This window comes from Pygoscelis adeliae, unplaced genomic scaffold (assembly GCF_000699105.1).
Source record: "Pygoscelis adeliae isolate BGI_AS28 unplaced genomic scaffold, ASM69910v1 Scaffold1, whole genome shotgun sequence".
In the NCBI taxonomy this organism is placed as follows: domain Eukaryota; kingdom Metazoa; phylum Chordata; class Aves; order Sphenisciformes; family Spheniscidae; genus Pygoscelis; species Pygoscelis adeliae.
In genome coordinates, this window is record NW_008824051.1 from 1,919,522 (window position 1) to 1,935,108 (window position 15,587).

Below are 15,587 nucleotides of genomic sequence, written 5' to 3' on the forward strand. Positions count from 1 at the left end.
GCTGAGGGTGGTGAAGCACTGGCACAGGTTGCCCAGAGAGGTGGTGGATGCCCCATCCCTGGAAACATTCCAGGTCAGGTTGGACGGGGCTCTGAGCAACCTGATCTAGTTGAAGATGTCCCTGCCCACGGCAGGGGGGTTGGACTAGATGGCCTTTAGAGGTCCCTTCCAACCCAAACCATTCTATGATTCTATGAAAATTACACGCATAAAACCAAAATGTGATCAGAGTATGGTGAACTAAATGTCAAACTAAATAAGGGATGCTGAAGTTAATACTGCTTACTGTCAGATCAAGTGTAATGTTCAAAATCAACATGATTTCAGATTCCCTCTTGCCTTCACAAGGATACCACAGAATTTGATTATCTTGCTGTAGGCATTGGACGCTGCAGGACGTGGATTGTCTATAACTTTGGTGATAGGGAATAATAAACCGTGTAGTCAGTTGCTTTGGGGGTTGCATTTTTGAAGGTGCTGTAGATAAATAGGAACCTCTTCTCTGGTGCTGTGCTGCTGCTGTAATGAAAGCCTCACTGTAACAGACTTGATTTCAGAACGCTGCTGAAGAATGAGGTCAGCCAAACAAGCGCACGTTTCACGTACTTTGGGATACTAGTGCACATTCCCCTCCATACATTTTGTTCCTAGCCTTACTAACTGACACACTTCTTGCCTAGCTATGGCTAAATATATGTTAGGCCTGTTCTTTGGCAAGAAGATGATAATTAGACCTGGTATGTTATATCCACGGATGTTCTTTGTAGGTAGATGTCTTCTATCATAATAAGTAGTAGTTTTGCTGGTAGATCTTATTTAGTCCCTGAGAAAGATAAATAATACTTGTAAAAATGCAAGTATTAGACACTAATGGCTTTGACTAGCTGAGAAAGATGAGTCCCAAGTCACACTTTTGCAGACATAGCTTGGGTGTAGACTGAACATCTGTTTTCTCATTTCAGTTTGCTTTCTTTATCTTCTGACCTTTGGATCCAGTGTTTCTTCTATATCCCTCATGTATTTCATCTTGCTGTCACCACCACCACCCCCAATTTAGTATGTTCAGAGATCTAACTACAGTAGAGATTTATTTTTAACTTAGACTCATTCGATGCTTTGTCCACCATTTTAAAGTAATCTTATTCCTAAATAAAATGTTTATTAATTCAGATACTAAATTACTTTAGCTTTCCTACTGAACTTCTACATGAGGATTTTCTACACTGTGTGTTATGTGTTGGGGGACTGTTGGCTAGGTCTCAGATGCTTATTGAATAAAATAATAATCTCTCGTAATAAGACATTTCTTTGGGGAAATAAATTTCCCTAATTTTGATGAATGATTAATGCAATTATAGCTAATACATAACATAGCAAGCTTTCAGGGAGAAAAAAAAATGTAGTTTTATCATGGGTAAGAGGAAGAAGAGAAGCAGCTGGATTTTGAAGATTGATATTTTGATCCCTGACTGGGTGTTTTTAGGCTCACTAAACTGTGGATCTTTTTTTCCCTTTGTTAGGATATCTCCCTTCCCTTCTAACCCAAATCTGGTCGGGTTCTTGATGAGCGTTGGCAGTTTGGAAATAGTATTAACAGAAAATCCATTGTGGATAGAAACTAGTGAAGCCTTTCTCCTTTCCACCCAAATTGCTGGGGAGGTAGGGGTAAAGAAGCAATGCAGTACTAGTTGTAGCTGTTTGATTTGCAGTTTCCTGGTCTCAGTGGACAGTGAACAGGTCACGGAGTGCTGTTATTTTTGCTGCTGGCATAAAATCTTCTTGCCAGTGGAAGGTCAAACGTGGTTGGATTTGGCTCTGTTAGGTGCCTCTTCTCCACTCTCTTAGTTAGATCCTAAGGAGCATATTTGTTCTGTGTTGGGCAAGATTATACCAGCCCAGAAGAATGCCCTTCTAGCAGTCTTCTGATAGATTTCTTTATGTCATTTTATATTCTCTAGAGAGGTAGTTGTTTGGCCATTTTGCAAAGAGTAGTGGCAAACTTGAGATATTATGTCTTTGTTTTATATTATCTCATTGTTTGGACACTGCCACTGCCTCCTTTAAACTGTATTAACATATTGTATAAGCACTCCTAATCTGCTTCAGTGGATACATGTATCCATATATCCCTGCAAGACTTAAACAGGCTCAGAAACATGTAATAAAGTGATGTCAGCTATAGAAAAGCTGGTAAAGGAGAGTGCTTCAGTAACTCCTGGAGGGGAGATGTCTGTGTGTAGGCTTGAGGGTTAATTGGAAAGTCTGGCTAGGAGCTGCTTCTTGTTTAAGTACTGAAGTATAAATATTAAATATATGAGTATTGAAATATTTAAAAAAAGTAAAAAGCCAGACTGAATTCACTTGATACACTTTTATTTAAAATGAATTTGATCTATTTTCTTACCGGTGGAGTGCCTGTTCCAATGCTGGGATCAGTGTGGTATCACAAGTGAAATGGAATAGCAATAAATTTTTCTTTTTTGTTAAAGGAAACACTAGCACATTAAAGAGAACATGTGAATAATATTTATCTCAGCTGCAAATATTATTGAAATCTTTCTTAGTCATAAGCTCCTTTGAAAGATTCCTCCCCCGCCCCCCCTTCCATCTCAAAGCCTGCTTTTGGCAGTCTCTTCTGTTCTGTGTCATGCTAGTGATAGAGTTGATGTAAATATTGCCAGTGATGTCATTTCATACACTTTAAGTGACATGGTATTTTTCAGATACGAATCCTACATACCTAAACAAATTAATGGATTTTCTGTTTACTCCTCTCACTTCCCTTCTGTTATTTTTGAGTGTGTATTTTTTTTTCATTACTTGTGATTGTGAAGTGGAGTTAGTACATTCCAGTGCTGAATTCCTACCCTACACGTTCTTTTCCCGTGGGTTTCTGTGCTGGAGTGCTGGCTCTGAAAGGTCCAAGAGTGCTTTGTTTTTCAGTTTAATGCTCTCAGACTGTTCTTTGTGTTTTGATACTTGTAGAAATTTAACCTCTTATTTCTAAACTGGCGATATTCTGACGTTTGCCTTAGTACTTGTGCCAAATGTTTAACAAGCAGGCATTAAAAATGCAGCATGGCATTGGCAGCCCTCAGTGCCTTATGCTGACCTCTCTTGCCAGTTGCTTGAGACGAGTTGCCAGATGTTTGTCATAAACTGTATTTAGTAGTTGTATGCAAACAATGGAGAAGTTCTGATTTACTGTAAGAATAAGCATAATTTTATAGTTTAAAGCTGAGATCTAGGCATAAGTCTTCATTTTCGTTGCTCCCAAATGAGAAACGTAGCGCTATTGTTTGGTTTTTTTCTTTTTGATGAAAGAAAAGTATAGTAGCACGTGTCTAAGTTGGGTGATGGTGACTAGTTGGCAGCTCAGTCTTTTAAATACTACAAAGCAGATAATTTTAAATAAGTGTGTATATAAAGTCCAAAAAATATAAATGAAGCTTATGCCAGTTTTTATACAGACTAGATAAAAACTCAGTTGGTCTTTCGCTGCAATAGCAAATTTTTCCTATGCGCTAAAATAAAGGGTTTATTTTGCATCTTGAATGTAGTTTTCTTTATGCTGCATTTGGATTTTTATAAAATCCACCAACTTTAAAATAAAGACCATTCCAGGCTTTGGGAGGCAGATTTTTGTAAACATATTTTTTGTGCTGTCAGTCACACTTATTATTGCTATTGAATTAAGTTGATACAGAGTCAGACACTCTTTAGCAGTTCATTTCTTTCTATCTTTGTCTCCTGGGTTTTTTTCTTACCCTGTTGGGAATACAAGTGTCAATAAATATTTAGGAAGTGTTAAAGCTTGCACAATTATCTCCTTTTTTTTAATTTATTTTAAATACCTGTATTGTTCAGACAATAACATGAAATATCTCTGCCTTTCTGTAATGTTGTGATCTTTGAGACAAAGAAAGAAAAAAAAAAGCCCTTTTAGAAGGAAATGCATGGGGGAAAAATTCCTCTGAGAAGAAAAGCAGTGAACAAAATCCCATCAGTTGCAAGTTTTAACCCTAACACATTTCAAAGCAGTATTTGTTAACTAGATAAAATGCAGAAGGAAAAAAAAAAAAATCCAAGTTCAATTACTGAGTCATCTTGATGTAAAAAGTCTTCTGAGCTTGTCCAGCTGCGCAGGAACCTTTCTTTGTCATCACACCAGCTTTTTCTGTACACTAAGTAGTGTGTGGAAACATCAACATTACCATTACTGTGGTGTTTATCTGTGATTACTTTCTCTGCTCAGGTCTTAACAGGCTGCAGCAGTGTGTTCTTGCCCACACTTTCTGTCACTGTATCTGTCATCTTGTGCCCACAGCTAATGCTTTGCCTGGTAGTTTAAATAAATTTGGTGTACAGGGCTACTTTTTAATATCTGGGATTTTTCAAGCAGAAGGCTACTGCTAAGGTATTTTGAGTCTCCTTACACTTGGCATTTTTGTGTACGATTGTAATATTTTTTTCCGCATGCATCCCTTATTCCTTCTTCCTTATTAGTCACAGGGGCCTCTTTTTCTCACTAAGCAATCCTGGCACTGCCAGGTGCTGCATCCTCCAGGTTCTTCTACTGCTAGTTGATGAATTATAACCAGAAACCGTTGCAAACCACAAGTAAAATACCCAGCACACTTGAAAAGCATTCTTAGAAGGAGCTGGAGGCAATATAATGCTTGCAATGCCTCTGTGCAGAGGAGGAGTATTGCCCTTCCTGACCTTAATAGCCGCCTGGCAGAGTCTCCATGAAGGATAGATATGGGCTTGAGCTGGACGGAGCTTAAGAGATGCAGGTTGGGCAGCCCGTGTGTGCTGTTAGACAGAAGTGGTAAGAAAGGAACAGGTTGTTTCTAATGGTGTGACTGGTTATACCTGGAGCTGGCAGTAAGCTTTGGGTTTGCAAACGGTATTAGTGGCCCCTATGGATAATAGATCATTTAACTCCATACTTAGAAACACAATTTCCTTGTTATTTCCTTGTTAACAAAATATTTGTTAGCTTTGCAAGAAGAAAATGTTGCCTGAACCCATATGTGATTTCTTGAGATCCAGAAGTTCATCCCTTAAAAAAAAAAATTAATTTAAAAAATAAAAGGGAAGACATCTTTAGGAGGATACAGATCAAAGGCACAACGATGCCTTTTGAAGGGGAGTGGCTGTGGTGGCTGGAAAAGATACAAGGGATTGCCTGGAGGCATCTTAAAGACTGAGATAAGTTTAGCCTTTCTCCCTAGGGGGTGAATTTGGGCCAAAGAAGTTGATGGTTTCAACAGAGAACAGCATCGGAAATAGGCAGTCTGGGAATGATGTGGTTGTTCAGGACTGTGGAAGAGCATGCGTTTCTGACAAACGGCAATTCTGTTGGTTTAACTGAATGCAGTTTAATAATTCTGCACACAGGTGGTGTTCAGACATGGTCTCAATAAGTGCAGAAATACACTGGGCTTAACTGCATCAGCTCAAAGTCAGCAGTTCAGCTTAAGCTGACTCTGCTTGAGGTGGACTGGACTTCTTAAGGCAGTTTCTCTTTATGAATATTGAATGTTACAGGATCTTACCTAGCAGAAAGCCTTGACTTTCTGACCAGCCATCAGCCTTATAAAGGAATCTGAGAGATTTTTTTTTTTTCCTTCTCCCCTTTTTGAGGAGGACTTCCTTCATAGAGGCTTACAGCAAATTCTCAGTTTCTTCTGAATCAGCGGTCCTACTTCTTTCGAGAAGGTAGAAGAGCAATCATTTTGAAGGCTCCATTTACTACTTTTTGAAGAAATGACACTTGTACTCTGCTGTCAAGTGATGTTATGGTATTCTAGGACATAGTGGGCAGAGTATAATTAATCTACAGGTACCTCTTCTGTTCCTCTCTGAAGTTGCATATGATGTAGATACACTGGGACACAAGCAGAAGCGAAGGAGCCTTCTATTTCGCTTCATTTCCAAGCAAGTTTAAAAGTTTCACAGTATATGGTATTGTTTTCAAGAATTAAAAGTATTTGTACCAAAATTTCCTTGCTATTAAGTAACAGTGCTTGCTGAAGCTTGCAAAGGTATTGCTGATCACATGATAAAGGCTCTGCTTGTTTGCGACTCCTACATGGCATCTGAAATGGTTGTGATGAAGCACATCTGAAATACCTCTTTTCCTTCATCATGTTGCTGTAATCGCAACATATTTGGCATTCAAAGGGAAGGTAACGTGTGAAGTAATTAAAAAGATACCAGACCGTGTATAGTAATATTTTAATTGAAATTATGTATTCTGTTAAGAGGATTAAGCTTTACTTTACACCAAATTGCCATCTTTCTTAAGTTTCTCCGAGGGCTTCATTTTAAGTGACAGTGAGGGAAAGAAAGTGGTTCCTTTTGGGATAAGAAGTCCCGAAGACTGCCAGTTGGCATGAAGGTGTATTTCTGAGGAGATCACCTTTAGATTCCCCTGTCTGTTAGTGTGTAGCTTCCTTGAGAACTCTGAAAACATCTTGACTCACTCTTAAGAAATCTAATCCTAAGTCCTTGAAAAAAAATTTATTCTGAATATTTACAGAAAGTAGGCTTTTTCCATTTGACTTTATTTGTCACCTGGAGGGGCCTGGGGAGCCAAGCTGTGCACACTGATAGTACTTTTTTGGGGAATGTTTAATCAATGCAGTGCTTTCCTGGCTGCAATCCTCAAAGTAGGGAGAAGTGCATGCTGTCTGATTTCCTCGTTGAACTGTATGTATTTCTGCTTTTTTGTAGTCAAAATATGTTTGATGAAGTCCCTTAGCAGTTCACAGCACATAAGTAATACAAGAGTGAAACAGAGTGCTTTCTACCTACGTTGGCAGTAACTTGCATAATTTCCATGTGGTGGGTAGTAGAAACTCCAGGATTGAGGTGCTCATGGTAGTAGGTCGTGCGAGTACAAACACTGGAATCCAGTTACACTGGGCAGAAGGGGGATTTGTGCTTCTTTGTAGTTCGCAAGTAAAACAAGTCTCACGATTAGTGAGACTAAGTAATGAACTTCAGTGGCTACAGGAGAAACAGCGTTTGGACAAGGTGCCTATGAGGGTGACAAGGATCAGTGAAAGTCAGGCCCCTTTCCTTTTGGGTCGGATGTTTTACCTATGTACATGTTATCAGTTCATTAAACAGGTAATCTTTTGCACGATGAGGACCAATACTGCTAAAATTATAGCTGGAATCATAGGGATTGTTTACGCTATAGATGGCTTTGCAGAGCACAGAGACGGATATCTAGGAGAAAAGAAAGAACTAAGACCGGTTCATATTGTCTTTCAACCATGTGTTCTTGGATGTAGGGGACAGTGCTGCTGACATACAACCAGAATTGCAGAGTACTGCTCTGAATGTCATGTGCTCCGTTTTCACTCTTGCCTTCCGCAGCTGCCCACTGGAGATAGTCTGAGTCAGAGCTTTCAAGAGCTTGCACCTAAGCCATCCACAAATTAAAAAACATCACTTGGTGATTGTCTACCATCTCCAATAAGAGATGCTTCCTCTCTTTCAGTTGTTTAGTTTCTGTTCTTTTAGTTGGGTAAAATGGGCATATAATACCATTAAAGTTCACCTCAAAGAATAGGTTGAATTTTAGTATCAAAATGTTCTAAAACCATGTCAGAAAAATGCTCTGAATGGACTGACACAGTTCCTGTGCATAGCCCTGGAATGAACTAGAATTGGGGAAATCATTGGGCAGAAAACAATGACTTTACCAGATGAATTTTCAGATGGACCAGTTCATTGTGCTGCTACACGAGTGCTTGTTGGCATAGCAGAAGGAGCATGCCTGGGATAGCTTTGTGGAATGTCTTCCCCCGCCCCCCCATAGCTATGCTGTTTATAAAGCATTTGTTTAAATACAGTTTTGTTGTAGGCCTACTACTATTAAATGGAAGTGTACACCCTTTCAAAAAGGGGAGGAGGAAAAAAAGTTTACTGGTTGGCTGCTCAGACCATTCCAGCCCTGTAAAAATTACTCATCTCCCACATCCATATGTATTTATTCTGACCAGTTATTTCAAAGAAATTTAGGACGCTTCTTCCTAAATAAATCATATTCTTACCAAATATGTATGGTTCTGGGTCTGAAAATAAATAGGTAGTCTTCTCCATATTTTTATACTGGACCTGTGGGCTTTATGGTCTTTGAAAGGAGTCTCGTCCTTAGGAGCTGCTAAGGAAGACTGATATTGAGTCCTCTTTGAGGTGCTATATCCAAAGTTGCCGTTTTTTTTCTTGGTATTCCATGGGCAGTAATAAATAGTAATGCAAACACAGTGTCTTTGAAACTATTTGGGGGGGGGCAGGAAATGATATAGTGGCAGTAGCTGTTTTAATTAGCTATGTAAGTACTTACATATTGTCAGTTTTGGTTCTGTTTCCTTTTAAATGAGGATTGTATTTAGAGGGGAGGGAGGGGAGGGAATAGCCTTAATTTTGAAAAGGACTTTTACAGGAAACTGCATGTTTTGTGTCTTAAGGGTTATTTTGAAAGCTGCAACATACACAGAAACAGGATAGCAGGTTTTGAAGTGAAAGCATATGCCAATCCTACGGTAGTTCGGTGTGAAATCCATCACGGCCAGACTGGAGGAATCTATGTTCATGAAAAAGGAAGAGGACAATTCATAGAGAACAAAATCTATGCAAACAACTTTGCAGGTGTTTGGATTACCTCAAACAGTGACCCAACAATAAGGTATTGTTTTCCTCATTGATATTTTACTCCTTAGAAGAAGAGATTTGATGGGGATGGGAAAAGTGCAATTTTATTTCGTTTATTTATAATGAACTGTAAATAGTCCTGTATATGTAAAAGTGAAATTGCTGTCTGTGTTTGGTTGAACTGCATTTTTAATTTGCATGTATACTTGGAAGTATGTATTTCTCAAAGTGAAAGTGACAGAACATAAATTATCTTTTTTTAAATCTGAATATTGTACAGTCCTAGACACTATATACATGTATAGTATTGTACAGTGTATTATAATCATTTCATAATGTGGATACTTTTGTTTCTTAGGGGCAATGCAATTTTTAATGGGAATCAAGGTGGTGTTTATATCTTTGGTGATGGAAGAGGCCTTATTGAAGGAAATGACATTTATGGTAAGCTAATTTGCTTATTGCTTCTTGAATTCTGAGAAAAATGAGTATGTAAGTTGTATTAAATAACACTTTTGTTAACAGGTAATGCATTAGCAGGAATACAGATTCGAACAAACAGCTGTCCCATAGTTCGACACAACAAGATTCATGATGGTCAACATGGTGGAATTTACGTAGTAAGTATTACCTACAAACAGGCGTACAAACTTGCATTCTGTTCATATAGACATTGGAAAAGGGTACTCTATGTAAAATATTTCATTGCACTTACAATGACTGAATTTCTTACGTTATAAACTAGGTTAATTGTAATAGACTGAAGCTGGTGCTGATATTTAAAAGATGAAGGCTCTTATGAATGTCACTAAATTATTTCTATTACAGAGTAAAAAATTTAAAATGGGATAGATGACAGAACTTCACCCATTTCTTGGTTAAAAGCTTTTTAAAGGCTTAGTTTTCACAGTAGTTTGTCATTGTTTAAAAAAAAAAAAAATCTGTTCAGCTTTTTTGGAGCGTAATGTGTTTACCACTAACCTCAGAAAATATTTTTTTTTTTGCCTTCAGGATGATATACATTGCAATTGCTGTACGGTGGTGTATTGTAAAAGTGAGGAATAAAGCACAGTTCCCAGCGTGTACAAGGGCTCTGCTAATTGAACTGAAAGAGCTGTCAGGTTCCCTTAAGCAATATCAGATTTTGAGAAATATTTGTGTATCTTTCTGCCAGAAGTTACCTAAGGTTCAGCTAATGTTGCAAGTGTGCAGCTTCATCTATTCATTCTGTAAATCTGACCAGAACAGCTTACCCTGACCAAGAATACCGTTGCTTTACTTCTAAGCACGGACACGTGGTAAAGATAGTTAACTTAAGAGACATGCCAATTTTTAGTCAGTCTGGTGGACAGGGCTGGGTGTAGGTTTAAGTGCCGGGTGCCACAGCTTTCCTCTCATCACATGGCACCGGGGAGGTACCTCTTCTAGCAACAGCTACCAGAGATTTGCAAATACTGCTGCAGAGCCTTGAAATATAATGATTTACATGCAGAGTGTTCTTCGTTTCATGGCAAACATTCAAAATCATGATGTACTGTTACTTTAAAAAAAAAAAAAAGTTAAAATATGTACCCAAATCAAAAAGAATTACTTTGCTACAGTGAAGAAGCCATGTTGGGGAGGGACGGGTACAGCCAGAAAAACAGTATTGGCAGTTAGCGGGTTTTCTCAACTCTTATTGTCTTGTATTTAGCATGAAAAAGGACAAGGTGTTATTGAGGAAAATGAAGTTTACAGCAATACTTTGGCTGGAGTCTGGGTGACAACAGGGAGCACTCCAGTCTTGAGGAGAAACAGAATACACAGTGGGAAACAGGTGAGTTTTGCTCTGTGGTTACAAGGGGGCCATGAAGAAAGTTCTTCTGTGTTTTTATACTTCATTACTTTGGAACTAATAATTTAATTCTCGATGTGTTAGGTTGGAGTTTATTTTTATGACAATGGACATGGCGTGTTAGAAGACAATGACATCTATAATCACATGTACTCAGGGGTTCAGATAAGGTAAAATGTATTCTGATTTTATGTCAAAACAGACGTAGCTTGTTTTGTGCTCTTTTGTGTCTTTTTAACTGTTCTTGTCATTTTGTTTCTAAAAATAACTTTTTTGAAATCCAGTATGTCTGCATATCTTCTGCTTCAACTTACAAGAAAATTATTACTAATACAGCCTGGATATTGACTAAATCTGTTAGCATGTTTGGAAATAACCATATTTTAGTAAGATTTTTAAGCAGCGAGATCTATGGGGCACTTCTGTAGAGGTGTTTTAAACGTTTGGCCTTGGGAGATAGTAAACGGTTTTAAATGACTTCTTTGCTTACGTTTCTCTCTAGAACTGGAAGCAACCCCAAAATCAGACGCAACAAGATCTGGGGTGGTCAGAATGGTGGTATTCTTGTCTATAATTCTGGTAGGTTTGTTTTCCACACTTATCCAGAACTGTTTATGTTCTGCAGTATTATCTCTTCCCATTTATTATCCTTTTTGATTTATTTTTTTTCCACCCTTCCTTCAATTTTAGGGCTCGGATTTATAGAAGACAATGAAATCTTTGATAATGCAATGGCTGGTGTATGGATTAAAACAGACAGTAATCCTACACTAAGAAGAAATAAAATCCATGATGGAAGAGATGGAGGCATCTGTATATTTAATGGGGGAAGAGGTAGTTTTTTCCCTTACTGGCATATGCTGAATATTCTGGATAAGAGTTTAATTTCAGATTAAGCAGTGTCCTTTTTAAAGTGTTCTTTAGAAACCTGTCTTCTGAAGTAATAAAACAGTTATAACGAACATACACTGATGCTTTTTAGCCTTAATTACATCAGTAACACTGAAATCTGTGGGAGGCAGAGAGGTAATTAATCTCATGCAAGAAGGCTGTTAGATTGCTGCTTAGGACAGTCCTTTTATCCCATCTGCTTTTGTAAGCTTTGCCATTTGACTGAACGACAGTACTGAATTCAAGTCATGTAGCCAAAATCACGCATCTGAACAGTTCAGGTTCTGCCAGTGTCAAAGATTTAGGGGAAAAAAAAAGACAGATCTTTAAGGTGTCTCTCTTGTATACTTGTAAATTTAGAAGTGGTCCTCCTCTGAAAGCCCCTGACTGTTGTGTGTCCTGATAATCAGCTTCTGATATTTTGTAGATAATCACTTGCTGTAAATGAGCTTTAATTTTAAGTTAAGCATTTTAAAGTAATCGGTAATCCTGTCCTGCAATAACAAAAATGCAAGTTAAGCTTTGCTTTGGCAGGCTGCTTGTTTTAGAAGACAAGAACAGAAAGATGTTAGAAAAACTGAAGAAAAATTTGGAAAGTGAAAAAAGACTTAGTGTTTCCTCAAAAATAGGAGTTTTGGTAATGGTGCATACGATCCCAAATTCTATTCTGTATACTGAAAAAATGCACTTACATGATTACACACTGAGAATTACTTTAAACTTGTATCACTAACTTCAGTGCTATTGGTGGGTATTCCCCAAATGAAAGGAATTAGCAGGATGATGATACACGAGATCTTTTGCAAATATTTCACAGAATGGTTACAGGTAAGGAAATGCTGACAAGCTCAAATGTCATGTTTGTTGGTCTGTCATAGGTCTTCTGGAAGAGAATGATATCTTCAGGAATGCTCAAGCCGGTGTTCTTATCAGCACCAATAGCCACCCTGTGCTAAGGAAAAATCGAATATTCGATGGATTTGCTGCAGGTTTGTGTTGGTTAAATCAAATTTTGAAGTGTTAGCGCTTAGAGTAAGCTCTTCACAAAGCTAACTCTGAGTTTCTTTACCCACAGTATTTAGACATTTTAACAGAGATTGGGATATCCTTCAGTATATTCTAGAAATCATTTGAGAATTCAGAATTGTAGCCAGAATATCTTAACAGCAGTCTCTGGAATTACTAGCATGTTGAGAAACAACACACATTCTGCCTTCTCATTTTTCTGTGAATTACTTTTTCATTATTTTACTTTAGAAGTAATTGATAAAGCTGTCTAGGACATACTTATAGTTGATCTGCTGGATGCTGGTTTGAATATTTTATCACTGCTTTAAAACCTAGGAAACAGAGCAAATATACATTTTAAAGAGATTTGAATTGCATCTCAAGTTCAACATTCTCACTCCACAAACTTGGAAAATGATTAAAATGAGCATTTCTTACTCCAAAAGAGATGAAGGATGTTTAATAGTGATTTTTGTGCAATTTACTGTTTAATGATCGCAGTTCCATACGTCTTGCATTCCATTCCATTTCAACTAAAATTGCATTCTTGAGTTTTCTTCCATCTTTCTTTCAGAAGAAGCGAGTGTTCTGAGAAGAGCCTCTAAAGGTGTTGTTTCAGTGTGGTGGGGGGGAAGGATAGGTTGCTGTCAAGAGCAGTCCTGGACAAATGACTTGGAAGACATGGGTTACTGATAAAAGCTAAGATTTAAAGAAATGAATTTTAGGTGCCCATCTTGAGAACTTTTTTAAAAAGATATTTTAAAAAGGGTAAGGTATGTGCACAAGAACTTTCAAATATATGTGAAGATGACAGGTTTAAGCACCCAAAAATCATATCCCTCCTGAAAATACATGATCATAGTACCGTTTTAGTATCAGATAAACTAGTACTGTATTGTTACTACCAGAAACCATGCATGCCAGCCGTAGCTCTTGGAAAGGATTATACAGAAGTATTTGAACCTCAGTTTTATAGCAAATTACAGTGCAATTTCTAGCTATGTCATTTTCATCTTTTCCCCCTGAGTTTATGATGGTTTAAAAAAAATGAACAAACTATAGATCATGAGAGAGGTACAAATGCACAATCAGTAAGGATTTAACTTTCCCACTTTCTTTTCTCTTCTTTGTTCCCCTGACTCGATAAAGGTATTGAAATAACAAATCACGCAACTGCAACATTAGAAGGCAATCAGATTTTCAACAACCGCTTTGGAGGTTTATTTCTAGCATCTGGTGTCAACGTCACGATGAAAGGTGAGCCTGAGCCCTCGATGGTTGTGTTTGTTCACTTTGCATTTTTTTTATTTGGTGCTGGGTTTTGGGTTTGTCATACTATTTCTTCCACTTTTGGCTCAGATTTGGCACCACCTTAAGCTGAGTTGTAACTAAGAGTTTCAGCTGAAGGTAATAAACCAAGCTAAGTACTTCAGATTTTTAGACAGCCAGACACTTCAGAGGTAACTTAAGGTTTTCCTACCATATTAAAACCCTGTTATTAGCTCTCCTGTCTCAAAATTGTTTCCGAACTGGCTACTGGTCTTTGGCACATCTCAAATTCCAATTCTAAGTTAGTATAATGGAAAGTCTTTTGTCACATACCTGAAAACAAGCATCCGGTAAATAAACATGCCTCACTTGGCTTCTAGGATCTAAAAGCATGAATATTCACAATCCCAAATCACTTTTTTCAGAAAATAGGAACAGTTTACATACATAAAATTCCTATGCAGAGTGGGGAAGTGTGCATGCGACAAGATCCTCTTGGAGGAGATTGGAGTGATGGTTTGAATGCCAGGCAGCTCCAGGAGGTTATTCTAGAAAAAAGTTCAGTTTGCAGAATTTTTACCTGCTTGGCTATACTTGTTATGCCTTTTCCTGTATGTTCTTTATACCACGTAAAACTCAAGCTCTGGCTCTCTGCTTCACAGCTTAGGTGCACTTTGGGACTTGACAGAAGATCTAGTAGCTGAATAACAGGGGGATTATCAAATTCGCTTATGCCTCGGACACATCTTTTAAATGCTGGAGGTGGTCAGACCTAATTCCCACCTCCGTTTGGTTGGAAAGTGCTTTATTCTTAAACTCCCCTGGGGGAAGAGCCATGCTTTTCTGCTTTCTAAGGGATGTGCAAAAGTCCTTATGGTAGACGAGAGGCTTTCAAACATTTGGGTTTCAGACTTCTCAACAGAAAACTTAAGCCTGGTAGGAAGGCTTGTTTCTCTAACCATTTAGTTCACAAGGAGTATTTAAATGAAGGCTTATCAGGTATTTTATGCAATGCATGCAAAGAGGAACAGTCTTTCTGGTCTGAGGAGTGCGCTGCACTGGCTGGCCGTCTGCCTTGTAATCTGGCATTGAGGACTTGATACGCTTAAATGCCAAAACTAAAGCGCTGGCATAGGACTAACTGTTCTGAATGGGTTTAGCTCTTAAAAAGAGGGTGGGGGGGGGACACATACTCTGCTTTAACACCTCAAGGAAAAAAAGTCATTGATCCAGGTGTGATTAGTTCTTGGCTCTTTTTTTTCCCCCAACAGATAACAAAATAATGAACAATCAAGATGCCATAGAAAAGGCTGTCAGCAGAGGCCAGTGTTTATATAAGATATCAAGTTACACCAGCTATCCGATGCATGACTTCTACAGGTAACGGGATCTTTTCCATCACCTACAGTAAGGTTTTCAAATAAAAACAATTTCTCTTCTAGCAGGACCCCTAAAACAGTTACCATGTGTCTGTTAACACCCAAATGTGTGCTCTCCCCCAACTGCAACAGAAGAGGATTAAACAAGTTCCCATTGTCTTGAATTCACTGTGGGCTTGAGGAGAATGTATTGTTACTGTGAACCTGAGCCTAAGGGATTATACAGAACGGCTTTTTCAAAACAAGGAACCAAAAGTATGCCATGAAATCCAAGTTCATGTAAAATTCCCATTTTACAGCCCTATGCACATCCTTTCATTAGCACTGTTCTGCCCCCCCACCCTCCCCAAGCACTTTTCTCAGCTCATCATTTTTTGATTCATGCCTGATGTGATGTGCTTTACTGCAGATGTCACACCTGTAACACCACAGACCGTAACGCCATATGTGTGAACTGCATCAAGAAGTGCCATCAAGGACACGACGTAGAATTCATTAGACACGATAGGTATGTTTCGAACGAGTATGTTGAG

General features: G+C 38.3%; 1 protein-coding gene across 2 annotated transcripts in view; it reads left to right on the forward strand.

Annotated features, from left to right (window-relative positions):
• FBXO11 (F-box protein 11) overlaps nt 1-15,587 on the forward strand; it is a 40,487-nt gene that overhangs the window by 23,514 nt on the left and 1,386 nt on the right. For both annotated transcript variants that reach the window (XM_009333619.1, XM_009333620.1), the window contains exons 11-21: nt 8,490-8,707; nt 9,032-9,117; nt 9,199-9,293; nt 10,367-10,489; nt 10,592-10,677; nt 11,010-11,086; nt 11,198-11,341; nt 12,277-12,387; nt 13,556-13,663; nt 14,947-15,055; nt 15,464-15,562. In XM_009333619.1, coding sequence (XP_009331894.1) covers nt 8,490-8,707; nt 9,032-9,117; nt 9,199-9,293; nt 10,367-10,489; nt 10,592-10,677; nt 11,010-11,086; nt 11,198-11,341; nt 12,277-12,387; nt 13,556-13,663; nt 14,947-15,055; nt 15,464-15,562 — 1,256 coding nt within the window. The remainder of the gene's footprint in view (nt 1-8,489; nt 8,708-9,031; nt 9,118-9,198; nt 9,294-10,366; nt 10,490-10,591; nt 10,678-11,009; nt 11,087-11,197; nt 11,342-12,276; nt 12,388-13,555; nt 13,664-14,946; nt 15,056-15,463; nt 15,563-15,587) is intronic.